The 27955-nt window shown below is 40.5% G+C and overlaps 1 protein-coding gene across 4 annotated transcripts; it reads left to right on the top strand.

Annotated features, from left to right (window-relative positions):
• The first annotated feature begins 981 nt into the window (after positions 1 to 981).
• kita (KIT proto-oncogene, receptor tyrosine kinase a) lies at positions 982 to 27955 on the top strand. 4 transcript variants are annotated; one of them, XM_036581473.1, is made up of 21 exons: positions 982 to 1193; positions 6141 to 6401; positions 8046 to 8345; positions 9101 to 9240; positions 10056 to 10224; positions 11458 to 11647; positions 11871 to 11986; positions 12518 to 12632; positions 15536 to 15720; positions 18195 to 18301; positions 18972 to 19098; positions 19676 to 19780; positions 20420 to 20530; positions 20714 to 20846; positions 20933 to 21015; positions 21259 to 21386; positions 22730 to 22852; positions 23499 to 23610; positions 23745 to 23844; positions 24073 to 24178; positions 24282 to 27955. In XM_036581473.1, exons 1-21 carry the CDS (start codon positions 1133 to 1135, stop codon positions 24456 to 24458), a joined length of 2949 nt encoding a protein of 982 aa, XP_036437366.1. In that variant the 5' UTR covers positions 982 to 1132; the 3' UTR covers positions 24459 to 27955. The 4 variants fall into 4 exon arrangements, with proteins under 4 accessions (XP_036437366.1, XP_036437367.1, XP_036437368.1 ...); XM_036581474.1 differs by having other exon boundaries at positions 8058 to 8345; XM_036581475.1 differs by having other exon boundaries at positions 8061 to 8345.

Genomic DNA, 27955 nt, shown 5'->3' on the forward strand with positions numbered 1-27955 from the left:
CGAAGAGTGCAAATGTGCAATTAAAAGCATAAATATGATGTATCTATGAAATATATAACTATATGAACAATATATACACAATTTCAAATATATCTATGAATATATGAAGACATATATTCATGTATATATACACATATCACTATAAATACAACATATACGGTATGTTATGTACTGTTCTTATCTGCCAAGGGTCAGTGTGCAGATTTTCATTCCAATAAAGCAGGAGCACACTTATAGGTACATTTCTGTCCCCCAAGGTCCAATTCTGTACTTTAAATGGATTTTAAAGGTGCCCAACATTCACTTTTTCAGGAGAACAGTACAGGTTTGTACATTTTTATACGCAAATTTAAAAAAAATGAATAAAAAATCAAATATAAAAGGTTTAAATACATGTCAAATCAAAAAAGTATAGATGTTTAAAGTCTTCAGAGAGTACAGACAGAGACCAATTGAACAAGCTGAATCGGGTGTGCTCCTGCCTGCTTGGAATAAAAACCAAAGTAGTTTAGCAGACACCTCTGATTTATTACCCTGTAGTCACTTTAACTGCATTTCTAAAACCTCATTACTAGGTTTTATTATCAAGGCCAAAACAATCCTGCAGCCGCTTTCAGTTATAAAACCATAGGCTTACTTTCATTTGGCTCTAGTAAAAGCTTTTTATGCTAGGATCATAGTCCTATCAGTCCACATTATAGGGACTTAATAGGGATTTAATCATCAACTCAACCGACTTTCATCGAGTCGCGCTGTTGACACCTTGTAATTGTGATGCGTGTCAGGAGTCAAATATGTACAGTACGAAGTAAATAAATAACTAACTAAATAAATAAATAAATAAAATTTACAAAAAAAGAAAAGAAAAGAAAACAAGTGCCAAAGCCCCGCCCATTTAATCGACGCTCTGCCTCTGCGCCCACTAACACATGACTGATTCGGGTAAAAACAGCGCTGGCCCTTTAAGACCAGCACGTCTGCATCAGGAGAAGCAGCCTCGCGCCACTGCTTACTCTTCAGCTGCATTAGCGAGCGCGAGGTTACCGAGTGGACTGTCTTACACATACACACACATACACACATACGCGCGCGCGCGCCTGCAGACCCCCACACAGGCGAAATAGATGGAATTATGACTATGGAATACCGCTGGGTACTGCTGAGTGTCCTGTTGCAGTTTGTCTTCCGACCAGGTGAGTTCATTCAGTGAGTTCAGTGAGGGGTGAGAGAGTGAGAGAGTGAGTGAGGGAGTGAGAGATTCTGCCGCTGTGGCTGTTGAAAACTTCAGGAGTGAGAGAGGATGGTGGGACTGCACTTGCGATCCCCCTTTACCCTCAGCACAGCGCTGAGCCAACACATTTCTCCAAACCGGGCTCGTTTAAGTTCCTGCAGGAGAACCTCAGCCGCTCCGACCCGGTTCTGCGGGTTCATAGACGTTAGATTAGCCCGCTCGATCTTCTTGTGCGTGATTAGCAGCGCGTTAGCGCAGGTCGGTCCGCGTTAGCCGTTTATTTGCCCATCTTAGACAGACTTTCACCCTCCTGCAGTGCGAGGCGGTGATGAGCTCTGTGAAACTGCTCCTCGGGACACTGTGGTGGTCTTCGTTTAGCTCAGAGCGGCAGGTTGTTTTCCTCTCCTCAGCCGTTGAACTGTTGCGTGTGTGTACGTTCGTGAGTTTGTGCGCGCGTGGGCGCTGACTGGGGTCTCCGGGCTAGCTCACTTAGCTCAGAGGAAACTTGTAACAACTTGTTGCTTCGGAAGTCTCATCGCTGACCCCGAAGCGAGAAGGGGTCGCCGAGACGTGTTAAAAACAACACATTCTGTGTTTAGTTGGAGACTTAATATGCCTAATATGACACAAAAAGTGTTGAAACGGCTAACACAAATAAGTGTGTTGTTATTTAACGCACCACTTGTCAGAGTGTGTGTGAGCTCTAGTGCTGCTTTTTTTCTTGTTACTGGAAGCCGCCGAGAGAAACCGGATCTGCGCGCGGAGCCGCTGCTGAGGACGGTAACGGAGAGGCTCGAGCGCCTCTCTCAATAATTCATAAAACAGAGCGGATAAACAGACGTCGTAAAAACAGCGATTTCCCCCTTTAATTCTGGTTATAATAAGTGTGAGCGAGCTGATTGTCCGAGTTTTTGTGGGGCGTAATGTGAAGCTAACCGAGCGAGCTCAGCCGTTGGTGCCGGACGGTGAGCGGATAACTGTGAGGTAACGCTCTCACAATTTATTATTAACCTGGTCGGATTGAAGCTCGTGTATCTCGACACGCACGGACACGCCTGAGGCTCGTTTTCGCTCTGAATGTGTCTTTGAAGTCGTGGGTCGTCGACACTCAATCATTTTCCCGATAGCTTAAGAGTTTCTGTGGAAGCACGCAAATGAGAGCGGGAGCGCGGTTTTGCATACAGCGGTCATTTCAGTCTGGAACTCGGTGGAGCGTTTTCATATCCAAAGGACTTCGCCGAAGTCCTCGCGGACACAAAAGATAACAGACATGACGCTAATAAGCTGCGCTGCATCTGCTGAATGGCAGCGCCGTTGCCAGAAATTTTGAGGGGTGGCGCGCGCTTCTGTGTGTGCGTGGTCACGTATTTAAAACTTTGTGGGGACTCGGGGGATGACGGAAAACGCGCCTGTTTGGCTGGTCCCTACGAGTTTTTTTTTAGTTTTGGCAGGAGGAGAGGTAAAATTAAGGCTTATTTTAAAACGATTTCGGAGGATTTGGTTTAGGTGGTAAGGTGAGGCAGGGCCTCATAAGTTTCAGTAATACAGAAGTCTATGGAGATACCCCATAAAGATAGGAATACAGACGTGGTGTTTGCGCATAATGACGCGCGAGCCGCTTTACCTACAGCGTGCTTGTTGTAGGCCGCGTAGCTGGCGCTGAGGGAAGTAGATGGACTTTTTATTCGTTCAGTTAAAAGGGAAATAACGAGTATTGCCTGTTATTTAAAGAAAATGAAATGGGCCTATTTAAAAGTGAGACTTTTCCTCATTAACGCCTGTTTTTTATGGACTTTTCCTTCCTGTGTCTCTTTTGTGAAATTAACAGTAAATAAACTACCATGTGCAAAAAAGTTTAATGGCATTTGTTCAATGAAAGTTAGTTTATCTACATATACATTTATATGCATTGGGATGCAGCGAATGTCACAGGTTTTTGATAACCTTGAAGATTTGATACCCTAGATGTGCTGGTTTAATTAACGTCTGATCTGTTCCCTCCCTTCCTGCTTTAAATATTAAGAATATCTTTGTGTGTATATATGTGTGTATGTGTGGTGCTTAAGTGTGTGTACATGGGTCACTTGTATTCTCTTCTGCAGTCAAGGAATTTTGTCTTTGTCTTTCCTTTACAGCTGTGCTTCATATATACTACAGGATGGGCTTCTTATAGCAGATGAGGTGAACAGGTGTATTGGCAGCAGGAAGTACTCTAAAATGTGCAGGGTAGGGCTACTCCGAGACTATGGCTCAGAAACACTGGTTTTGAAAGCTGTAGTTCTGCGTCATGTTGTTTTGAAGCCAATGCCTTTCATCGTTGTATTGGATGAAGGTTCAGAGATGGCTACCTGGCCCAGCTCCCTATCAGTCTTTCTACATCAAAAGGCGGCACACTTTTCGTGATGTTATCTTGTTTTGTTTCCTTCAGGCAACTGAATGTCTTGTTCAAACATGTTTTTGCTGCCAAAAGTCAAAGGGACATCATTATGAAAGAAGAACATGAGCTCACACCAACAAACCTCTGCACCTGTGTGTGTTTGTGTGTGTTCCTACTCTCCATGGTTCAGTGTGGTTGCCTGAAGTCTTTTTCGGAAAAGCAGACGAGTGAGCTCTCATAGCAATATCACCTCTCGGGGTTGTTGCTTTCTGTTTCTCTCTTTTTCTCCCTCTCTTTCTCTAGGGATTGCTGATCTCTGCAGGTCTTCACACTCGTCTCATTGTTCATCCATCCATTCTGAGCAGGGGGAATCATTTATGTTGATGTTTTGGATAAAGACTAAACCTTTATTTGTTTGTTTGTTTGCACACAAGAAATGAGAGAAAACAGTCAATGCCTGGGAAATAGGTGCCTGGGACCAGCCCAATGAATTTGTGAGAATTTCCATTAACATTAGCAATACACATCATCATAATCATAGTGATTATCAGAGAGAACAAAGCCAATAATCATTTCTGTTATCAGATCCTAATTCAGGGTTAAATACTATGGGGAATTGTTTCCAGGAATTATTTTCAGTGGTTACTCACAGTTTTACTAAGGTTTTAACTGCCAAAAGGCCTAATCATCATGTGAACCTGCACTGACAAAAGTAAATTGACTTAATTCAAATGTGCACACTATTTACACAGTAATAAAATGTACCACATGGTATACATATATATTACAGAATACATCACACAATACAGTTTTGTCTTTTAGTTAATTTACTTTAAGCAATGATTGTGTTGATGTATTGTATTCATGTCGAAATAATGTACACATTTGAATCAATTCAGTACATTACTTGTTTCAGTGTGTTTCATCATTGCTTTCCGTTACAGCTGGTGTGTGCTAGTTTTTTTTTTTTAACATGACCATAAATAACTGTTCTATAATGAGGTTGTTTTTATCACTCCATGTTCTACATCCACCTTAGCTGTCGGCACATTTGACCTCAAAAAGGCAGCAGCAGTAGCAGCATGTGGTCCATAAGTGAACTGGTAAATGGTGCAGGACCTCTAGTGGAGGTGCTTTTCCCAGCTTCAGGGGGTTTCACTCTCCATTGTTTACTGAAAACCATCACAGGGCCATATATCCATTTAGAACAACAGCAGCCCACAGGAACCAGTCAAAACTCACAATAGAACATTTACTGAAAACCAGGAACTTGTGAACCAGAGTAAACATGCCAGCAGCAGGTAATCCTAGTGCATGCACACACTGAACATACCTGATGTTGACTTTTTCCCTCAGAGACAGTTGTCCCTTTTACCCACAGCTTCACCTTTCCCTCTTACCCTTCTCTTTTCCCTCTTCCTGTCAGACTAGTGATGATGTGCTTGAAGAGTATGTAAACACTACAATGACTTAGCAAAGGAAAGGGTACCATGGCCTTCGGCTGATGCTTTCTAAATCTTCTCGCAAATACTGTTTAAGGAAGTTGCCTGACAGCTCGTAATTTTCAATGGTCATTTTTTTGGCTAGTTGTTCTCCTGCTGTGTGCACCGCACAGTAGATTCTGAGTAGATGCCCTCCTGGGGGCTGCCTCAGATTTCCTTGAAAGTCACCTGTTTGACTTGTTTCCTCGAATTTTGAACATTAAGTGTGTTAGGAAAAGAGTGCAGTCTTAACTGCTTCTCTACTGTAGACTATTTGCTGTGTACGCAAAGGCTGCTGCAAAAGGCTTTGTTTGCTTTTGTGTCATATAAAAAAAAAAAAGTTCCACATTTTTACCTTGCGCTGTGCACGGTGTGCTTCCTCATCCTTCTGTGCAAACATTCGTATCCGTGTTAGGACCACACTTTCAGTTGCTCTTTTTCTTTCCTTGTGTGTAGGCTACCGAGTTCAACATGTAAGATAACCTATTCCACAAGTGTTAGTTGTGATAGTGAAATTTATTAAAATGTGCAAGAAGTGCATACATTTACCCATATTAGTGGTTAGAAGTAAAAGCTTTTATCATCTTTACTTAAGTAAGAAGAGGAAAAAATGAATGTCATTGTGTGTTGAACGGTTGAGGAATGATATGGGAGAATTGTTAGATTAGAAGTGCTGTAGGGAGTTCTTGGGGGAAAAACCAACCAAATATGCAAATATATCTGTTCCTCGACTCAGTTTGGGTGTGTCTGCCTTTGGGGAGTTGCCGTGGTCTGTTACTCTGAACCTGTCCATTCTGTGGTCGCAAATGGCTTTACCTGTTACATTGTTGAATTGGGCCGGTACTGCAAAAGTTAATTCACCTTTTCAACCTTTAATAACATTTCACAGAGGATATCATCGTGGGTTTGACATGGTGATTTGCAGAAGTTGTCTTAAATCACTCTGGATCTGTTTTGTACTGTTTAGGTTGTTTCTACAGGAATAGTCAGAAACAGAACTTCTAGCGATGGTTCTTGATTGGTGGTCCAATTTGTCATTATTTTCATTCAGGCAGTACCAGTCTCACGATCTTCCCGGACGGGCCCGAGCTCGCTGTGCCGTTGAACGGCAGATTTGACCTGAGCTGCCAGAGCGACGGGCCAGTGCGGTGGCAACGAGAGGATCGTCCAGGACGGACTCTGAAAGAGGAGCATAGGGAGGGCAACATGTCAGTCATCCATGTGACCAGAGCAAGGTTAATCAACATGGGCAGATATGTGTGCCAGGAGGAGCATTCAGGAGAGAAGAGCTCCATCTATGTGTTTGTTCAAGGTAAGTAGAGCTCAGAAGTGTATGAGGGCTGAATTTTTGTGTGTGTGTCTGTGAGAGAGAGAGAGAGAGAGAGAGAGAGAGAGAGAGAGAGAAAGCAAAATATTTGTAGCAAAATATTAGAAATTCTCAAATGTGCGTAGTAAGTCATGCCATCTAATGCCTATGAGTCTATGTCCGAAGTTGTGCCTGTGTGTAGTGCTATTTGGACTGGATGACGTTTACAATGGGAGGTAGTTATTTTACCAGACAATGTCTGAAAGGAACTCAGTATGAATAACAGATGGAAGGGATGAAGTAAAAATGGGGACCATGGGGGGCCCTGAAGAGTAGGTTGGGAACCACTAATCGACCTATTTGTCTTGGATAAATGCAGTGTGTCATTAGTATTGTCATTAGCTTGGAAATTTACAGCCAGCAATCGCCATCTATGCATAAAAGAAGGCATAATAACATGGAGCTTATGAGCTGCCTGTAGATGAGTTAGACTAATCAGAAGCAACACCCGTCTGCTGTGAAACAAAACCACAAATAATTGGCAGTAAATTGCAGTTTTCAAACCTCAAACCAGAAAAATGTTGATTTTCTGGTGTTCTTGGCCAAAATAACAGGCCTGGAACTGTTATAAAATTATTTTAAAAATCACAGTTTAAATTGCAGTCACAATATTGGTCAGAAAAAAAATCCCCAAATCTATATTTAAGAAAAACTGTGAAAACGTCTTATCAACAAGACATGATGGAGTATATACCAAAATGGAAATGTACATTAATGTAAATTGGGGTGATTTTTGCTTTTTGTCTTATAGAAGGTAAAATCCAGCAGAGTATTTATTGATGTGGGAGTAACCAGTCTATAAAAATACTGACTGATTCAGATGGGACTAAAATCACTGAGAAACACCAGTAATAATTATATTACCCAATCTCACCATGTGAAACTAATCCCTTCTGAATAGTGCTTATGTGTCCATATGTGTGAGTGCGTGTCTGTATGTCTGTGTGTGTTATTTATATGTATGCACCATTAGGTAGTATGAGTCTCAACATGTATAAACTCTGAAGGCATTGACCAGCTGCCTAGTCCAGTGAGCTGAAACACACCTGGAGCTCACACACACACACATCTACTCCCACTTATGGAGTAAAATTTATTTAATCACATGAAATAGTGCTGAAATGAGCTACACTGTTGAACTGCATACAGATCTTTTAGCAAAGTGCTGCAGTTTGGACTTTGCTACAGTATTTCTGTAAAGAATTCAACAGACCCTTTTTTGCCCATTGTTCTCTCAGGGTTAGCCGTAGTTCCACGTAGGGGTCCAACCTAATAGGCCCTTGAGTAGACATCATAAGTAGACTCTGCTGAGCATATAGTAGAAAATATAATAGCTGGTATATAGTTTACACATTGTGGAGTGTATAAAGGAAGGTGTATGTGCCATCACATGTAGGCTGCTGTATGCTGTGTATTGTGTTTGAGGGTATCTGCTCTCACTCTTTTGGTCTATCCTGTGTTCCTGTGCTCCGTCCACATTCTCTTTCTATCTGTCTCTCTCTTTGCCTTTCCTTTTTTCTCTCTCTTTCTCATGCACTGTCATTTCTTAATCTAAGCCCCCTGGTTGTGTTTCATTGGTTTTTGATTTAGCCTTCCTCTCAGCAGATCCTGACAACCCCTTCAGGAAGTCCATTATACCAGACATTATGGCGGGGGCAGGTGACACCGCTTCCATCCCGTGCCTGGCTACAGACCCCAGCATGATTGACTTGAAATTGGAAACTTGTGATGGGAAGCCCCTGCCTGCTGGGATGAGGTACACTGCCAGCACTGAGACGGGCATCACCCTGAGGGACGTCCAGCCTGCCTACGAAGGATGCTATGTATGCCTAGGATCCCTAAAAGGAGAGGCAGTCAGATCTGTGAGATATCAACTTAATGTGCGATTGGGTGAGTGTGAAGAAGTTTTGCCTCTTTAATAGTCTTGCAATAGTTTTACTCTCTTCTACATAGCAGATTGTCTATAACAGGAGTCAGCAGTTCTGTTCCTGAAGGCCTTAATGGAGCACAGTTTGGTGATCTTTCCTGCTCAGACACACCTGTTTCAATTAATCAGTTAATTGACCTGTGCATGTTCTGGCCACAAGTGCCCTCTTTCATACAAAGTCTGCCGAAGTTGGACACGCTGTTCAGAACGTTCAACCTAATGAGAATTACAAACACAATTCAGTGCCTGTCAAAATACCTACATTTGGAATGGATTAGTACTTCAATCATATATAATTTTTATGGCAAGCCATACTGTTAGTATAGATCTATACCCTATGTCTATATGTATTTTTTTATTGTGTAATCAAGCTAACATTAGTATGGTGGTAGTTTTCATGTACATTTTCTGTGCTATTGTCAAACTGGCTAGTTTTTATTAGCTACAACAAAACATCATTTTAAAACCTGAAATGACTTAAAACTGTGTCATGCTTCCTTTAGGCTTAATAGGCCTTTTGCCAACTTTCTGCAAAGCTTTCTGAGCAGTTCGAGTAGAGAAATCACCAAAATGGTTTGCACTCTGACTCTGCAGAACTGGAACTGGTCACCCCTGCTCTTAGTTCATGATTTATTAATATTTATGGGCATTATGACCTGCTGGTAGTTATGCAGTCCTTTCTCTGCCTTGATGGTAATGCTCTGTTTCGTCTTGTCAGTTCCAGACGCACCCCCACATATTACACTCCATGAGCCCAGCAGAGTGCTTCTGACCCAGGGCCAGAAACTCAGCCTCACCTGCTCCACCTCCAACGTCAATAGTGACATCAAGATCAGCTGGATCCCGCCAACCGGAGTGGTAAGAACCGTTTATTTTCTCCTTTGTACGCCTGTAACGTCCAAACTCTTACACACCCCTATCTTTAATGAAATGACCCATTTGTACTCAATGTAATATATACTTAATTATGACTTGAAAGAGCTTAGTTACAGGTTTTTATTTACTTTTTCTTTGTAGCAGTGTGTGGTTAAAAGAGCTTGAACATAATTCAACATTCTTGTGGGCTGGGTATGTAAATATAGAGTAATTTGACCAGGATCTCATCCGAGGCATGTAAATCTTTGTGTTCTGCAATACATTGTGACTTAAGCTGCTACAACACAGTCAATTATAGCGCATCCACTGATATATAGTGAACATAGCTCATGTACTTTTGTACTTCATGTACTAGTTATTGAAATTTACACACTTATATCTGCAAGTACAGAATCATATCTCTGTATGACTCACTCTATTTGCTTGTTTATAAAGTCCACATTGATGTAGAGACCATGATAGAGTACCAGCATTTTCCTATGTTGGCAGCTGTACAATGCAGCCAGACTGGGACACACATACACACATTTTGACTCTGACGTAGGGCTGAAAGATTCGTTGTTTTCATACTGCAGTTTAAATTAGTGGAGTTTTAAGTGGAGAAACTTCACCTACCAATGCAGAGCTTGAGAACCAGCAGCCTTGACACACTACAAAAAAGGACAGGACCTTAATTTACAGAAAATAATCACAATTAAATTGCATTAACAATCACATTGAAAAATCTGAATTAGCTGTTTTCCTCAAATCATCCAGCCCTATTTTGACACATGCATTTCGCCTTTGTATCTGCCCAGGTTCCGTTGATGCAGCAAACGTCTCGTCTTTTGACGGAGCCCATCTCACATGAACGCACAGCCACCCTTCAAATAGGGGCTGTGACATTGCATGACTCTGGAAGCTACCGCTGTGAAGCTCAAAACTACAGGGGGATCAGCAACGAGACAGTCTGGGTCAATGTCTTCAGTAAGACTGCCTACCTTAGAGCATATACACATAACATGCTCACAACATGATCACAATTATTTGAAATGATCACAATTATTGGATCTCACTGGAGTTGTTTTCTGCAGTCAGATTCTACTATAATATTAAGCTGCAACAAACATATTATGAATTGGGTTCTTTGGGAAAATGAATGTAAACTAAAGGAAGCAGTAAATGCATTCATTGAGACATCATGGAACTCAAAAAAAACCTCTAACTTGGCGCTGTAGCATGTTTAGAGGGCAGTGCAAGTAATGTTTGTTAATGTCATAGCAATGTACCTAATTCCAATGTGTTTATCATGCATGCTAGCAGGACACGGGTTTATTTGCTTATATTTTCACTCTTAAGAAAAAAAGCTTTGTTCGTACTCTACACATGATTCTGTGTAATGGAGATGTTTGTGTTAGCATGTGTATGCACAGGGTAGTGTGCCGGTTTGACAGTACAACCAGTGTTAGCTACCTAGTAAACATAGCTGGGAAGCAAAATGACCAATAACATGGCAATTAATCATCTGCTAAAATTTCATGCAAGTGCTGGAGTTTAAGATTACACTTCACTGAATATGTGTATGCACTAATCTCAAGTCACTGGCATTCAGAGCTTTCAGGAAATCTACGTTCATATTGGAACTATGCGTGTGAGGATTTCTATCTGCAATTTTTTCTTATCCCTTCAAAGTTGAGAATTATTACTTTCATTTCACTGCACTATTCAAATGTAATTACACATTTAACCCTTAAATGGCCAAGACCGGCAGGTCGAAACTTCTATTACATACTTCTGCCACTTAAGAATGACTTAGTTTGCCAGTCTGCATCACAGAACATGTAGTTACTGAATAATAAGTGATAAGATGTTACAAGCAAGGAAACACATGTGATCACACATTTTTTTCATGTGTTGTAACACATTTTTACGTGAGAAATGTGCGAAAACCACATGTGAAATTCTGGTAACTTTTCTATAAGTGCCTCTACGAACAGGTTTTGACTTTTTGCCATTTACTTTGATGTCGAGAAATGCTTAAAACTATGACTGATAAATAACTGACATGGAATTGAACAATGCTTTTGCTATGGCCAGAAAAAAATGTGAATTAAAATAATTAAGAGCTGGGAATACCAAACTGCACAATACTGCAGGACCACAACTGGGAGACACAGCACTAGAAAACAAAACATTTCAAATTGTGTGTTTGTGTGTTAGGTAAAGGATTCATTAACCTGACCCGTGTTGTAAATGGGACATGGAGGGTGCGAGAAGGAGAGAGTCTATCACTGCGTGTGGGCATGGAGGCCTACCCCAAACCACACACCTTCTCCTGGAGCTACAACAGACAACGTCTTACCAACACAACTGACCACGTCATCACCACACACTCACACGCACACCACAGGTACACACACGCATGCACATTATCCATATTGAGTCTGGGTTAGTGAATCAATAGCAAACCTGAACAATAACAGCTGATGCTAATAATGCTGGGTTCAGAAGAGTGAAGTAATGCTGATTCATTAAATTTCATCATTGTGCTGTATTTGTCTTGTTTTATTCACCAGTGTTTAAATATGAATACAGTGATTGTACTGTTTTTTTTTTGTTTTTTTTCTAATCAGTTATAGCTGTGAATTGAAGCTGGTGCGTTTAAAAGTATCAGAGAGCGGAGTCTACACCTTTATGTCCGCAAATGGCGACGCAACAGTCCACCAAATGTTTGAAGTTCATGTCATAAGTAAGTTGTTTACTTATTCTAAGGAATAAATATTTGACTTTTCCATTGTGTGAAAGAAAGCAGTGGGCATATTTGTTCTGCTTCAGTTAGTCAAATGATTTCTCAGCATTGTGTTGCTTTATTTGCCATTGCATTGTCTAAAAGAACCCCATTAGTTCTTAGTCATTTTCAAACCGTAAGCCTGTTCATTATTGTACAATGCAGTACTGAGCAAACAATGACAGGTGAGAGAGAATAATATTTAGGCAAACATGTGATTTTTTGCCAAACCATTCACTATTATGAGGAGTATTAGGCAAAGTCAGTATTATAAAAGTATCTGGCACTTGATACTGTTACTATGACTATGACTCGTGTGGAAATTCAGAAGCTACCAAATAGTTAAAGCTTTGTAAAGCTGCTTTGTGACAACATCTGTTGTAAAAGGGGCTATATAAATAAATTTGACTTGACTTGACTAGTTGTTAACCTTAAAATCTTGGTTTTACTAGATATAAACAGCTGACAATTGTACATGGTTTTGATTGCTAGGTAAGCCAGCAATTGTGTCTCATGAAGGACCGGTTGATGGACAAGTGCGGTGTGTGGCCGAGGGTTATCCCACGCCTCAGATCACATGGTATTACTGTGACCAACCGTATGCCAGGTAGGCACCAAAACCAGAGTCAACAGCAGTTCTAGCCTTTGGAACACTATAATCAGCTCTTCTCCTCTGTAGAAAATCCTCAAGCTTGAAAAAATAAGATGGAAGTCAAAACATGGGAATAATCTAGATCTTAAAAATCCAGATCACAATCTAAAAATCTCCACAGTGTTTTCAGACAGTTTGTTTTGTTTCCCTTCCTCAGGTCAGGTTTAAATATTTTGTAGATGTCCCAAAGTTTTTTTTCCATCAGTGTAAACACCATAAATATTATTATCCTTTTTTGAATTTGGTGGATGCTGATTTCAGTTAAAGTGGAGTTTGACTGTGTTAGCTGTAACTTTTTTTGATATTTTGATTTCTTTTTGTCAAGTTATATTCTTCCTAACGTAAGTCCACTAGCAGTGACATTTTACATGTTCTTTATATAGCCGTGGTGAGGCCACATCATGACGTTGCTCAGATTAGTTAATCGGCTAACATGATGTTTGACGATTGGGCAGAGCGGATTAACTCTGCCATTGGTGGAATGAAGTAATTTGACTCTATCGTGATTGGAGCAGTGAACTTATGATTGGTTACTAACAGCCATGTGATGACATGGGAACAGTGGGTTCTTAAAGGGGTGGTTATTCTTGGATGACACAATACAGAGTGAACACCTGGTGCCCGTGGAAACACCTATGCATATCTTAGCAGATAGTGAGTCATCGACTATTGTCCAATCACTTCTTAAGCATGATTATGTGCATCCAGGATAACCTACTCATCCACATCTCTGCTCTGGATCTTTTTGGATCCCATTGAGTGATTTAGGCATGATTCATATTTTCATGCTTTTATACTTTTAAATAGATGCATGCCAGAAAGCGTTTCCTTATCAAATAAAGATTCATGCACAGTTTAAGAAGAAAAGCCTGGCAGAAACCTCTGTGCTGAGACTGACACATGCTGTTGCTTGACTGACGTTAAAGCTCATTGTCGTTTGGTATGCCACAAGTGTGGAATGTTGTGCCTCAGGCTGTTATGCAGCTTCCTGACCATTTTGGTTTTTCAAAACACAAACGTTCTTCTAGCCTTCCGAATACCTCTTTTTGAACCCGATACTTTTTTGAACCTGCTGGTTCAAAAAACACTAGTGTTTGGCACCAGACTGACAATCTGATCATTTATACAGATGAAGTCAACATAGTTCTGTTGCTTATGAGACTATAATGAGAAAATTCTTCGCTTTAAGCTTTATTATCATTACTGTGTGACTGAAATCTGTATGATGCATAAATGTGAATTTTGAATTGACTATTTTATCATGAGCGGAAGTGCAGTCATGTTTATGGAACAGTGTTTTGTGGAGTTTTGTAACTCATTAAACCAAAGATGGAGTAGGATTGTTAGATTTAGAGCGCCATATTGAAAATGAGCTTGTTGACTGTGCTGCAACAGACGACAGCAGCGCAAGACCCTTATCACATATCTAGCTTTTTCCATAAACATCTTCCATTTACATCGTACCTGTTTTTTGTGATGCAGTTCCTTGGTATGTATGTAGGAGTTGGATATTCTTTGATTCTATAAAAAATCTGTGATCTGTGCCCTAAGACTGCCATGCTGTGTTGTTGTATATGATAGTATCAAGGCAGGGGTACACATCTCTGGTCCTGGAGGGCCGGCGTCCAGCACAGTTTAGCAGTTCCCCTACTCAAATAAACCCAGCCAACCCAGCAATTAACCAATGAGTGTAATCATGTGTGTTGAAGAAAGTAAATAACCAAACTGTGCTGGACACTGGCCCCCCAGGACTGGAGTTGTGCACCCCTAATCTAAGGTTAAGGCAAGGATGTCCAGCCTGGGTTTTTTCTGGGCACCCGGTTTGTGTTTTCCCTCTTTTAAAACTCTGAATTCAACTCAGGTAGACTTTAATAACACTGGGTGACAAAAATTAATATTTTGTCACATGAACTAAAGGGTAATTCTAATAGCTTTTTCAAATCTGTATCTGGTTTTATGTAAAAATGTCAAAAAAAACAAGATCTTCTGTTGTATTTTGCTTTTGAAAGATCTCTCTGTTGATGATGGTGATGTTTATGTGTGATGTCAATAGGTCACTCAATATTTTGTTGCTTTTTTCTGCATTACGGGTCCCTAAAAATCTTTGTAATGTTCTTGAATGACAGCCATGCAGCTGAAAGATTCAATTAATTTTCCACCTCCACATTTTGTGTCACCTCTCTCATTTGAGGATCTACAAAAATCCCTTCTTTGATCTTGACATCATTTATCTGAGAAAATGTGTTCTTCAGATACACTGGATATAAATCCAGCACCATTTGGGTCAATCACCTTGATGAAATTCTTCATCTGTCCAAATTTGGGTGGATTACGTATATTGATTTGCTACTTAACATTTTATATTTAAAAAGGTAAAACCTCATACAAAACTGTGAGTAATAGATCAAGAATGATTACATATTTGAATTTAGCATGTGAAAATATGTATTGAACACAAATTCCTTTTCTTTATCAGTATCTTTATCAGTGTAATTGGCTGATACGTCATGTTTAACAAGGCAAAATGTTGTATTGTGGCCCAGAGGGAAGAAAGTTTGATCTAAAAGCATGGATCTAAAAGCATGGACTTTCATTATGTATTTCAGTATCACCTCAGATCAATCATTAATATTTTGCACTAAACAGAAACAACAAATTACTGCACTTAATCTCACATTACTGAATTTGACTTGCATTAGCATTTAGCTAATGTTAGCAAGCTAAAGTTAACTTAACATGCTCAGTTACCATTTAACGTTTTGGAAATCTTAACTGCCAAATCCGAATAATGTTGTGTAAAAAAACAGGAGTATCACTGAGCAAGTCACTGAATGGGGATTTGTCATGTGAAACCTCAGGTGTTCCAATTTGTTGAACGCCACCCAAGAGGAGGAGGATGTCGTCACAGTAACCATGAACAACCCGCCCTTTGGGAAGGGAGCAGTGGAGAGTCGGCTAAACATCACCAAGAGCAATTACCCCACCCTGGAGTGCGTGGCTTCAGCTGACGGCGAAATCGTCTACACATTGTTCTCCATCAGTGGTGAGTACACGCACTAATTAACGCACACTCAAAATACACACCTGGTTTTACCCCTAGTTCTGGACGTAAAATCTGTTGGAATACAGATTTTAGATGATCCCCACTAAGGGTGACAAGACCCAGACTGTATCCAGGAAACCGGTTGGTAATGCTGTTTGACAATCTCAGGTTTCTTTGTTTAAAGATTTATTTGAATGCATGCTCACTCTAGAGCGCGTTTGACAAAGAACTTCATGCATTTAACTGGTAAAAGAATACTACCCCTGTCACTGTTGCATTAACTAAGAGCTAGCAGGAGTCAGTGACCGTTATGCACCTGATATCATGCTAATTGAAAAAAAAATCTGTGGCTTTTTTTAAGATTTTCCTTGAGGCTTAATGCTTTTGTAGTCTCTTTGTCCAGTATTGACAGAAGCTGTTTTAGCCACTTTTTAGATTCCCATGTGAGGCAGCTGGCTATGTTACAAACTGTCTACAGAACTGCAATCCCTGTTAGTTCTTCATCTCAGAGTGTGTTATTTTTCCATGTAGGATTTGTTTGTTTTGTCTTTTACTTCTGGAGTCACACTTCATTGGATTTTTCTCAGCTTTCTCTATCCCACTCTGTCTGTCTATCTGCGTGCCTGATCTGGCCTGGCCATGGCTGCCAAAGAGTTCTTGGCCCCATCTGCTCTTGGTTTCCCAATAATTGTTGAGCATCTCAGCAGAAGAAATGTCCCAGATCTCCTGCTCTCTTCCCTTACCTGTTTTTTCTGCCATGTATTTCCAGGGTTGCTACAGATAATCTAAATCATCTGGCTGTTGTAGGGCACCACTCCACCCCCCCATACCTCTGTTGGCAAAACATTTGCTCTGCTTGCAGTGGACCTTTACAGGATTAGCAGGGCAGAACCATTGGATTAAATCAGTGTGTTATATAAATAGAGATACAGGGGTGCATTATCTGTAATCTTGTGTTTTTTGTAAACTCAGCATCACTAGCTAACTGTAAGGGATTATCCTCCAGCTTTTTTGTGGCAGGAGTGAACTTAAAGGTTCACCAAGCACTGTTGTTGTGTGCATATACTGCAGGGAGAAACAAAGTTCACTGTCAGCTTGTTTAGCTAGATTTTCTTGCAGCATTTGACGTTTTTGTTAGCCAAATGTCAAGAAAACAAACTTTTCTGAGATGATGGACTACCTGGCGACCTGGAGCTCTTTTGATATGGAGAGCTTCTGGGACATGGAGGATTGGGGGATTGGTGTAGAGGGGGCTGTCTGAGTGCCTTTTGCTAGCAGAAAAGCATGTTAAGTGAGGCAAGACTAACTCATTTAAACTCCAGTGGTTGAAGTTGCCATGCCAGGAGAATGATTGGTGCTGTGAGGCTCTAGCTGGCCTATGCAGTGGAGCAGCTCACGGCGTGTGTGTGGATGATTGCATGTGTTAGGAGAGGGGGGATGATCTGTAGAGATCCCTGTTTTGGACACAGTGGGACAATAGAGGGAGAGAAAGAGAGAGAGAAAGAGAGAGAGAGAGGAGGGGGGAGGGATGCAGAGGAGGGTGGTAAAAAGCCAGTGACAGGTTTACAGGGGATTACTTCCTGCCGAGTCTGCATTCTCTGATTTGAAATGGAGAGAAAGCTCCTTATGGCTAAAGAGCTTATTACACCTCAGAGTACAAAGCAGAAAAACAATAACACACACACACACACAGAGCACAGCGCCTAGAAATAGCGCCACTATTAGGAAACGTGTAAAAAGTCAACAGGCCATTGTCACGCAAAGCCACCACAGGCAGGAGTTTATGTGTAATCTGTATAGTATGCTTACCGTATCTAACACATGATCCAAATCACGTGCTGTTTTTATTTGAATGTGGACACTTTAATGCATTTAACTCTTTTGCATGTGACCACTTACTATACATATATATGAATAATATAGAAAATCTTCTTTGTTTCATAAATAACCACTTTATTTTCTTTCAAATACAAAAACATGACCAGCCAGTATGTTTTTAGATGAGCGCTACAACTTAAATATCTCTAAATATATTTACAGTTTACGCTACATGTCTAAATGTTTGTCACTGCAGGCTCATTTAGTGTTTCTTCTGAAATCAAGGATATTAATATGGGGTTTGCCCCTTCTTGCTGAAGTTCGCTGCTCCTCTGGAAAGGCTTTCCTTTTAATTGCTGTGAGGATTTGATTGCATTCAGCCACAAGAGCAGTAGTGAGGTCACCTTATGATCACAAATGCCACTCCAACTCATCTCAAAGACTTATGTGTGGCTGCACCAGAGTGCTCCATATAACTGGTGATGCTTTTCTATGGAGATATATATATATATGACATATATTTTAAATATGGGAATATTTATGTAAAAGTGTTCTAAAAATTCCTCTGTCTTAATACATCAGACATATGGATGAGACTTTGGAAATGTGTCTTCTGTCTGGGATTCTAATATGTATGTTGGGTATGTTTTTTCCAGAGCGCTCTGTTCATCAAGAACTCTTCACTCCTTTGCTCATTGGTTTTGTTGCAGCAGCAGCAATCCTCTGCCTCATCCTGTTCGTTCTCACCTACAAGTACTTGCAGGTAATGCATTACATTTTGCAAAAAGTACTGGCTTTATAAAAAATATGTGGTTATATTAACACTGTATATGAATGTCAGTCATATAAATTAAGTCAGATCTAACTGTGGTTCTGTTAAAGGTGCCATAAAGCAACTCTTGAAGATATTTAAATGTATTTCTGTGACCTATACTCCTTATCAGACTTCAGCTGTACTGTATTTGTTATAGGTGACTGCCCTCCCACTACGCACAGGAGCAGTGTACACACACACACTTTATTTACCGGGTCAATAGACCTAAGGCTGTACTGCTTTGCTCTTGTACTCAGTGGGTGTAGCTGCTACATACGTTGCTTTTCGTATGCAAACACTGCTACTGCGTAAACACACTCACACACAAACACCAGACACTATAGAGCAGCCCTCAGAGCAGACTTTTTGAGTCTATTTCTATTTAAGGAGAACTTATTTTACCAACAAAATAAGTCATTTGTTAATGGCTCCTATCTCAGTGTGAGATTAGAACTGCTAATCAGTTGTACTATGGCAAAAAGCAGAAGTCCCATGTTTTTTTCAGTGTTGTCATAACTGTCCAGGCTATGAACTGTTTCTCTAAATTTTCTTCATTTTGTCTCTAATTTATCTCTCTCTCTCTGCCCTCCCCAAAATGCAACCCTCTTTTTTCCTTCAGAAACCTAAGTACCAGATTCAGTGGAAAGTCATTGAGGGAATCCATGGCAACAATTATGTGTATATTGATCCTACCCAGCTTCCATATGACCACCAGTGGGAGTTTCCCAGAGACAAGCTGCGATTCGGTACATTGGGTTTCTGTTTACCGTCACTATAGCTGGTATCAGTGGTCAATACTACGTTATGTGGTTGTCCACTCCACTTCCTTGTGTTTTTTTACTAGCACCAAAAAGACTGTTTGTGAACCTGTCATATTTGTGTACTGTACAGTATTGTTTTCTTTATTTATGTGATTGTTAACTCCCAGGCATACAAAGAGCACAATGTCTGCCTATGCCTGTTAGAATTAGTTGGGACAGTTACAGCTACACTTAGGAACACAGCTCCAATTTGAGAGGCAAATTAAGTAGTCCGCTATAGGCAACAGACACAGAGAGTAGACACATACTGCTACTTTAACCGCACCACCGAGGATTTCTCAACATACCATTTATCCATACTTCGCTGATAGCTTTTGAATTTTTGCCAAGGCCGTGCAAAATATGCCAACAAGACATCAACAGCACACCATAGCCAAAATAACACAGTATATCTGTTTTCAGGTCAATATGCACTGATCTGTGATGAAAGGAAGCCTCTGTTAGAACAAGTGTGCAAGTAAGAAAAGTCACTCAGAATTTTGTTCCTGTTCTGTGTCCATAGGGAAAACTCTGGGCTCGGGAGCATTTGGAAAGGTGGTGGAGGCCACAGCCTACGGAATGTCCAAGGCAGACACAGTGATGACCGTGGCTGTCAAAATGCTGAAACGTGAGTGTGGAGAATAAAGAAGATAGTTAAAGAGAAAATGTAAATATAGATGTAAAACAAATGTAGATGTTTAGTGCATTTTGGGTCTAGTTTTTAGTTATTTTTTTATGATGAACGCAGAACATGCCAAATAATTTGTCAGCAGATCTAAATATTAGAGGATATGCTGTAGAGTATTATTGGGAAATGCTATTGCTGATCCACATAGGCCCTAACAAAGCTGTCTTTAGCCTGTTAATAGCAAGCTTTAGTGCATTCTCCTGCTTTCAAGAGCACAATAATCAGGTTACATTATTGCTGCAAATGTTGGAGAGACATCAGTAACAAACTCTGTTAGTGATAGATTTAGGAAGAATAGTAATAACAGTAAAATAGAATAGAAAAAGGGTAGAATAGCAGTGTTATAGATCAATAACACATTGTTGTGCATCTTTCATATTCAGATACACTTAAGTTTATTGCTGGTCACTTACATTAGCTGCGTCCATGAATAAATTGAAAGACTAATGTGTAAAGATTCAACTGTTTTATAACTGCTCTACGTATAATGATGCAGATATAAATGTATGCATGTTTCTGTATTTTTCAAAAATACATTTAATTTTATGTTTGTCTGTTTACTGTCATTCTTCACTGCAGCGAGTGCCCATGCCACTGAGAAAGAGGCTCTGATGTCAGAACTGAAGGTGCTCAGTTACCTTGGCAACCACATAAACATTGTCAACTTACTGGGGGCCTGCACTGTTGGAGGTGAGTGAGAATATGGGGTGGTGCATAAAGAGAGGTGGAAGGTTCACAAAAGGGGAGGAGATAAAAATAAACACAGATGTCACTACTTGACTGGGGTTCCTTGTTCTGCTTAATGTGCATGACGTGATACGTATGCATGTCTATGTGTAAATGATGCTGACTTGACTCTGGACTGTTCCTCAGGTCCAACTCTGGTGATAACTGAATACTGTTGCTTTGGTGACCTGCTGAACTTCCTGCGCAGAAAGCGCGAGTCCTTCTACTGCTCCGGACTGGGAGAGGACTGTTACTATAGAAACATCATGCTACAGCCAGAGTCAGTGTGAGACATATGTGCAAATATTTTGAGTTTGTAGAAGGATGATGAGTGAGTCATGCTGAAGCTTTTTGTTTTGCTTGCAGTGAAGGTAGAAATGGTTATATGACCATGAGACCTTCAGTTATGGGAGTTCTGTCTGCTGAGAAACAGCGTTCAACCCATAAAGGTGTGGTATGATGTAGTAAACTCCTCCTGATGTTCTCTTGTCTTCTCTTTTCCTCTCTTCTCTTCTCTTGTCTTCTCTTCTCGTCTTTTCTCCTCTTGTCACTTCTCCTCTCCTTTCTTTTCTTTTCATCTCTTCTTGTCTCTTCTCATCTGTTCTCTTCTCTTTGTTTATTGAGAAAACATTTCTGTGGTGTAGAATCTCATATCTTTCTGCTCTCTCTCTCTGTCTCCTTTTCTATGTTAGGCTCATACAGTGACTGTGATGTGGTCAGTGAGGTCCTGCAGGAAGATGGTTTGGCTCTGGACACTGAAGACCTCCTAAGCTTCTCCTATCAAGTCGCCAAAGGGATGGACTTCCTGGCATCCAAAAACGTAGGACACCTCTTCTCTTCTCTTCTCTTCTCTTCTCTTCTCTTCTCTTCTCTTCTCTTTTCTTCTCTTCTGTCATTTCCTTCTCTCCTCTATCACCCCCTCTCCTGTGATAGCAATATGATACCCTGACTCCTCTTAGTCATTGTGCACAAAGCTCTGGGATCATATTTTCCCTTCTGACTTTCCAGTCATGGTTTAGTTTACAGAGCTTGCAGGTCACACACAAACACACATGTTCACAAGCACACTTACAAGTATGTCAAAAGACATTTGCAGAGTCCTGTATCGCACTTCTCAACTCCATCATCAGGTAGCCTATGAAACACTTCTTGTCAGTTGCCGTTATGTACAGTTTCTCAAACGGCAGTTGCAGGTTAAAAACAACTCGGTTGTTATTTCTCAAAGCCACACATTTGGCCTTGAATATCCCCTCAGCCTTCTGAATGATTTATGCAACGCTTGGTTTAGAACCTGAAACTCTCTTAATGACTGTATAAACTGCTTTAAAACTGTCTGCTAAAAGTACATGAAATATTTGACATGAAATCTTTAATGAGCTCAGGTTTTTAAGGTTTTTAAACTTTTACTGCTGAAAACAGCATGTACTTTTGAAAACAGCCTGTTCTTTGTATTAGAGATTTTATGTCCCTTGTATGTCCTGCAGTGCAATACGTTTTTCAGGATCATCTGATCATCATCTGATCATCTTTGTTTTTGCTGCACAAGAGCTCTTCTTGCTTGCCTGTCATTTGTTAAATGGTTTTTGGGTTAGCATTGGAGTGCTTGGTTGGTTGTGGTTTAGACAAGCAGCTTGTATTTTAGTGCTACAGTGACCTCCATTACTGTTAGTGGTATCTGACTCTTTAACAGCTGTCTTTTTTCTGCTAATACTGTTCCATCATCTGGATGGAGATTCTTCTTTTTGATGTCTAGTTTTGTAAGATAAAAATGGTTTCTGTTAAGTTTAACTTGTCTAAAGATTTGGAATTCAGAAATGTTTAATGATATATCTTGAAGTTCTAAAAGGTTAAAAGATGTATCAGAGAGATCAAATTATGGGGTTGCATATAAATAAGAAAAACGTGCATAGTTTTATTACAGCTTTAAGGAATACTGTAATGCATTGTTGTGTTATATGTTTAAGAGGCATTGCTTACTTTGGCTATGGTTTAAGATCAAATTCAGCATTCATCTGAGTATTTTAGCATGACCGTGTAAAGAGTCTGCCTAGCAGTTCTGTGCTAATGAGTTTGTCTCTGCCTGACAGATTGTTTCATGGCCTTCATAACATGTCTGTTCAGTCTGTGTTGACATTCTCGTTTTTTTGTATGTTTGTGTGTCAGTGTATCCACAGAGACCTGGCAGCCAGAAATATTCTCCTCACCCAAGGTAGAGTGGCCAAGATCTGCGACTTTGGACTTGCCCGTGACATCACTACCGACTCCAACTATGTGGTAAAGGGCAATGTAAGTGTTTGTCATTTCCGAAAGAGATTAAAAACGAAAAGTCGTTATTCAGATATATATCTCATTCAAATGTATGTTGAAAATTATTTATTTACTATATCACCATGGTAAATTTAGATACAGATTGTGCAAGAGCTTGACTGGAATGAATAATTAATCTTTAAGGTGATGTAACTGGCGTGGCATGAAGCTGTATACTACAACATTCCCCTTTAAGAATGTGGAACGTTGGCTAGACATTCTCAGCAAGTCAAAACATACTTGTATGACCAAATTAGTTTAATACACCCTTCTGGTAGGTTAAAGTGTGTGTGTTACTGGTAGGGTAATATATGTGTGTTGCAAGAAATAATGAGTGTGTGCATCCTCGCATGCCTGCGCATCTCTGCTTGTGTGTATATATTTGTGTATGAGCATGCTTTTTCACAAGTGCTACAGCAGACACTTTGGACTACTATTCTCCTTACGTGTTTGGGCAGGCTTCATTAAAACCATGTGGTGCAGGCAGATGCCTGTTTTACAAATACCCACCAGTGGTATTTAAGCAGGGAGATTCCTCTAACAAGGCAGTTAGTCCTTTAAAAGCATTTTCAGACTTTCATGCATAAAATGCGTTAAGAGGCTGGTTTGGATCTGTCTTGTGCAGGCCCGTCTCCCAGTGAAGTGGATGTCTCCCGAGAGCATCTTTGAGTGTGTGTACACGTTCGAGAGTGACGTCTGGTCTTACGGCATCTTACTGTGGGAGATTTTCTCTCTGGGTATGTCTTAAATATCCACTGCAAAAGTATATCAAACTTTTTCAAGGGAGCAATCAAAATACCTTAAGAGACAAGAAGACTTTTTATAGACTTGGCACAAAGCCTAACCTTGTTTAAATGCTGGGGCTTTTTAGGGAGCAGTCCTTATCCAGGTATGCCTGTGGACTCCAGATTCTACAAAATGATCAAGGAAGGCTACCGAATGGATTCGCCCGAGTTTGCCCCAAGTGAAATGTAAGTTTCTGTGTCTGTTTGCTTCTGTTTGTGTGCTTTGCTTGGCTTGTTGTTCTGCTGAGGAGTTGTATTTACAGGACATGGAACATATTTTCCAGTGGCAAGACATGACAGGATTAGATAATGCTGGTTTATAAAACACAAATCTGATCTCATATTAGAAATATGTAGTTGAGAAGGTGAATATTTCGTGTGTGTTTACAAGGTCTTGTGCCACATCTTATTCAGGTATGAAATCATGCAATCGTGTTGGGATGCAGAACCCTTCAAGAGGCCGTCTTTTGGCAAGATAGTGGAGAAGATTGAACAGCAAATCTCAGACAGCACCAAACATGTATGTCATTTACAGACACACATACACCCTGACCGCACATGTTCATAGTTCCATTATTCTTCATTCGCAGGTCCAATGACTTTTGTCCTTATGCTTCTTCCAGATCTATCTGAACTTCAGCTCCAGGTTGCCCATAATGACAGGGCCCCATGAGGACATCAGCTCTCAACACCCGCTCGTCAACTCAGCTGGAAGTAGCCACAGTGCTCCCACCCAGCCTCTACTGACCAGTGACGATGTCTACCTAGAGGGGACAGCTTCCACGCAGCAACGAGTCTGAAGAACCCCACCGAAACCCTCCTCCAGTGCATGCTGATGTGTCCAGATCTGTATTGGTCACCCACTGAGACTTCACAGCCTTCAGTCAGACCCAGGGAGCATGCAAGGACTCGAGTGGAACGACTGAAACCCTGACTCAGTTTTTAGGGCAGAAAGCAGTCACATCATCTTCACACTCTCTTCTCTAACCAGTGTACATAGTGCCCCCCGCCAGAAAGGGGGTGGACAGCTTTCGACCTTTTTCCCATTCCTTTGACGCAGCAGGATCATGGGACTTGGAGTTTTAGAGAGAGTTTTACATTTTCCTATGTTCTTTGATATTCTGCTAGAGCTAACACTGTGGCACCTTCACTTCTGCTCCATGGACTTAACCTGGTCTTTCATGGTACGGTTCTTAACTTCATAAAGGTACTGGGTAACAGAGATTTTCATGTGTAAAATTTTGTGCAGTCAGAATTTTAAGTTATGGATTGTATGACTTTATTCTTGATTATTAGGACTTGGTCAGAGAGGCACATTGAAAGATGATCCGTGGTTTTGAGGTATGTTCTCAACCATCACTATGTATTTTCAAGATGTTTTCTTTTAGCTTCAAACTGGACTTTTGCTTTACCTTTTCAAAAAGACATGTTTGCGCTGTGTTCAGTATAATGGCTGTGGGCAGCTTTAGCACACTGTCTCAGTATTAGTCAGCTACATGTATTTGACTATTATCAGTACAGTTTTGTTATTGTTCTTGGCCGATATTCAAATAGCAAGGTGAAGTAGATGTTATTTTCCTCTCTTAAGCCTATCTACAGTTTCGGTGGCTGTTATTAATAGCTTTACAAAGACACAATAGCTACATAAACCAAATATTAATGGCTCATTTCACTCACATAATTCCTTCATTTATCAAGTAGTCATTCGTTTGTTAGCTAATTCTTCTGTTGTTCCTGTAGTTATAATGTAATGACAATGTTTTCTTTTTACTCTGGACTTTATGTCTGCTACTTCTGGTGTCTGTTACCATTAACTTCTATTTCTTATTCTCAATATTACTTTCATTCAACCAGTATGAGGTGCATCTCAGTGTGCTGAAGTGCAAGATACGCTAAAGGTCTTTTGCCCTTTGTTTACTTTAAGAATTCTCTATGTTGAATAACATTTCAGCTTTAAATTCAGTATTATGCTTGGTTTGTTTTATTGAAGGATTTTGTCAAGTATTTTATAAACCAAATTCGACACGGTTCTTTGGGCCACCCAAAGACAACGTAGTAGTCGCAAACTGGAGGAGTCATCAGACTCTAAATAGGGTTCTAAGTAGGCTTGTGTTTGAAAGATCAGTTCACATTCTACTTGAAACATATCAAGTTCTCATCCACTTACCTGTGTGTAGAGGTGGCTGAATGGTCAAAACCCTACTGTGCATATGAATCTTATACACCTTCGGATACATTTAGGTAGCTCTGCGTCAACTTCAGTCTTAGTTGAGGAGCGAAGTAGCTTTTGTAGCAGTAGTCATTTTGTCAACAGCAGACAGTTGAGAGAGTGATGAAGAGCTGGAATAATATGTTTTTGTACATTTGTACAATTCTATTTTTTTGCTAAAGCTTGTTGCTGTAAGGTATTGTATTGTATCTTATGCTATCTGTTTGTACATAAAGCAGTCTCAGTTTTTTTGTCATCATGAACAAGTGTCTCGAGAATCTTCGCTCAAGATTAATTATTAAGGTCAGGACATTAGGGTTAGGCTTAGAGTTAGAGATGTTCCTGGGCGTTTGACAAAAGCAAAGTTGAACTTTTTTTCACAGTTCTCAGCAATCAATGTTCAGACCTTTTACACTTTTTTTTCATAAAACACCAACTATTGTGCCTCACAGTTAAACCTTAGTGTAGAACTTTGCTCTTTTGCCAATGAGAATCGAGCTGTTGAAGAAGGAGCCAATAGAAAGCTACTGCTGCTTTAGAATCGGGTGCCAATGGAGTGCGTGCTTTCCGTTGGAGACGTCCAGTGGGAGACATCTCAGTGGATGTGTCAACGTATGGGTAGCTGTTCTGAAAGAGAGCCAATGAGAGGATTTCTTGGCGAAGGTGTAGCTAATGGGATTCTCATTCCTTGTTGACCTTCCAATGGGCAAAGAGCAGACTCACATTAGAGACTGAGGGTCAAAGGAATCTTAAAGGAATACACCAACATTTTCTGCTGCACCTGTTCGTTACACAAGCAGTTAACACAGGCTGTAATTTTGTTTCCCTGTACTTAGAAAAAGAACAGAAGAATGTGTTGACTCGTGTAATAGAGGCCTGTGGGCAGGTGATAAAGCAGCTGCCCATTAGCTTCTGTTTTAAGAGGTTTTTCTCACTACAGGGAAATGCCTAAATTCTTATCAGTGGGAACTGAGTGTATGAGAAAGATGCAGCAGAGCGAGATTAGGTTGACAAGCGCTGAAGTATTCACTTAAGATAATGAGCTACAGACTGAGTGATTCAGACTATGTCCTGACAACCGTTACATCAGTAGTCAGGACACCTGGTCAGTAGCCAGTTTCCCAGCTCTCTCTCTCTTTCTCTCCTTCTCTGTTCTTTGTGTCCAGCTGCTTCCTCCGGCGGAAGTGTCACCTCCAGGGCGGCTGATCTGGGGAGTCCCAGCCTCGCTCTCTCTCTCTCCCACACTTCCCTCTCTCTCCCTCTTCCCATACTGCGACATTGTTCAGAGGGGGCATCTGGCTGAAGCTGCTGTCTGTGCTTGTGTGTGCGCATGTGTCCTTGTGCGTGTGGTCGGTGTAGCCTAAATGCAGGTCATTTTTGGTGATAAGAGCACTGATGGTTCCTCCAATAGAGCCGCTATCCTTTAACGACCGCTTTGTCAAACACACTGTACGCCACAAACTGACGTTCAGCCACCGGTTTGTGGGTATAACGGCACTCCCCTCACACCTTCACTTGCTCTATGTAGATAATATTTGTAAATGATACCGTCATTCGTCTTTTTTTGTTTTGTTTTTTTTAGGGCAATGTGGTACGTTCTGGCTTATGCTGTAAACTTTAAGTGCGGCTCTTTTTTTTTCATTGTGGAAGTTTTCATACTCTTTCATACTCACTTTATCCATCGCATAGAAGTTACTCTACCAGTTCTTCGTCTTTGTCATGGTTCTTACTTAAGAGTTTAATTGCCTGTAGCAAGTATACTTCAGTACACATCTGGTACAGCTGGTATATATTTTACATCTTATCACATGTACACCTATGTAACTTGGACATATGGTCATGAAGCTTGATAATGAAACCGTATTCTCATGCATGGATTATCTCACTAGGTCTGTTTTCGGACTAATGACAATAGAGGTATTTTTGCCCCTTGAAGAGAAGGTTCGTTCTGTGCATTTCATTATTGTATATTTATTTTACAATTTATATTTTACAAAAAACATTTGAAAAGTTGTATTGTGTAAAACCTGTCTTGTGTGTCTGTCATGTCTTATTACTATACACTGTAAATAAACAACTGAAATGTAA

This window comes from Colossoma macropomum, unplaced genomic scaffold, assembly GCF_904425465.1.
Source record: "Colossoma macropomum unplaced genomic scaffold, Colossoma_macropomum, whole genome shotgun sequence".
NCBI lineage: Eukaryota > Metazoa > Chordata > Actinopteri > Characiformes > Serrasalmidae > Colossoma > Colossoma macropomum.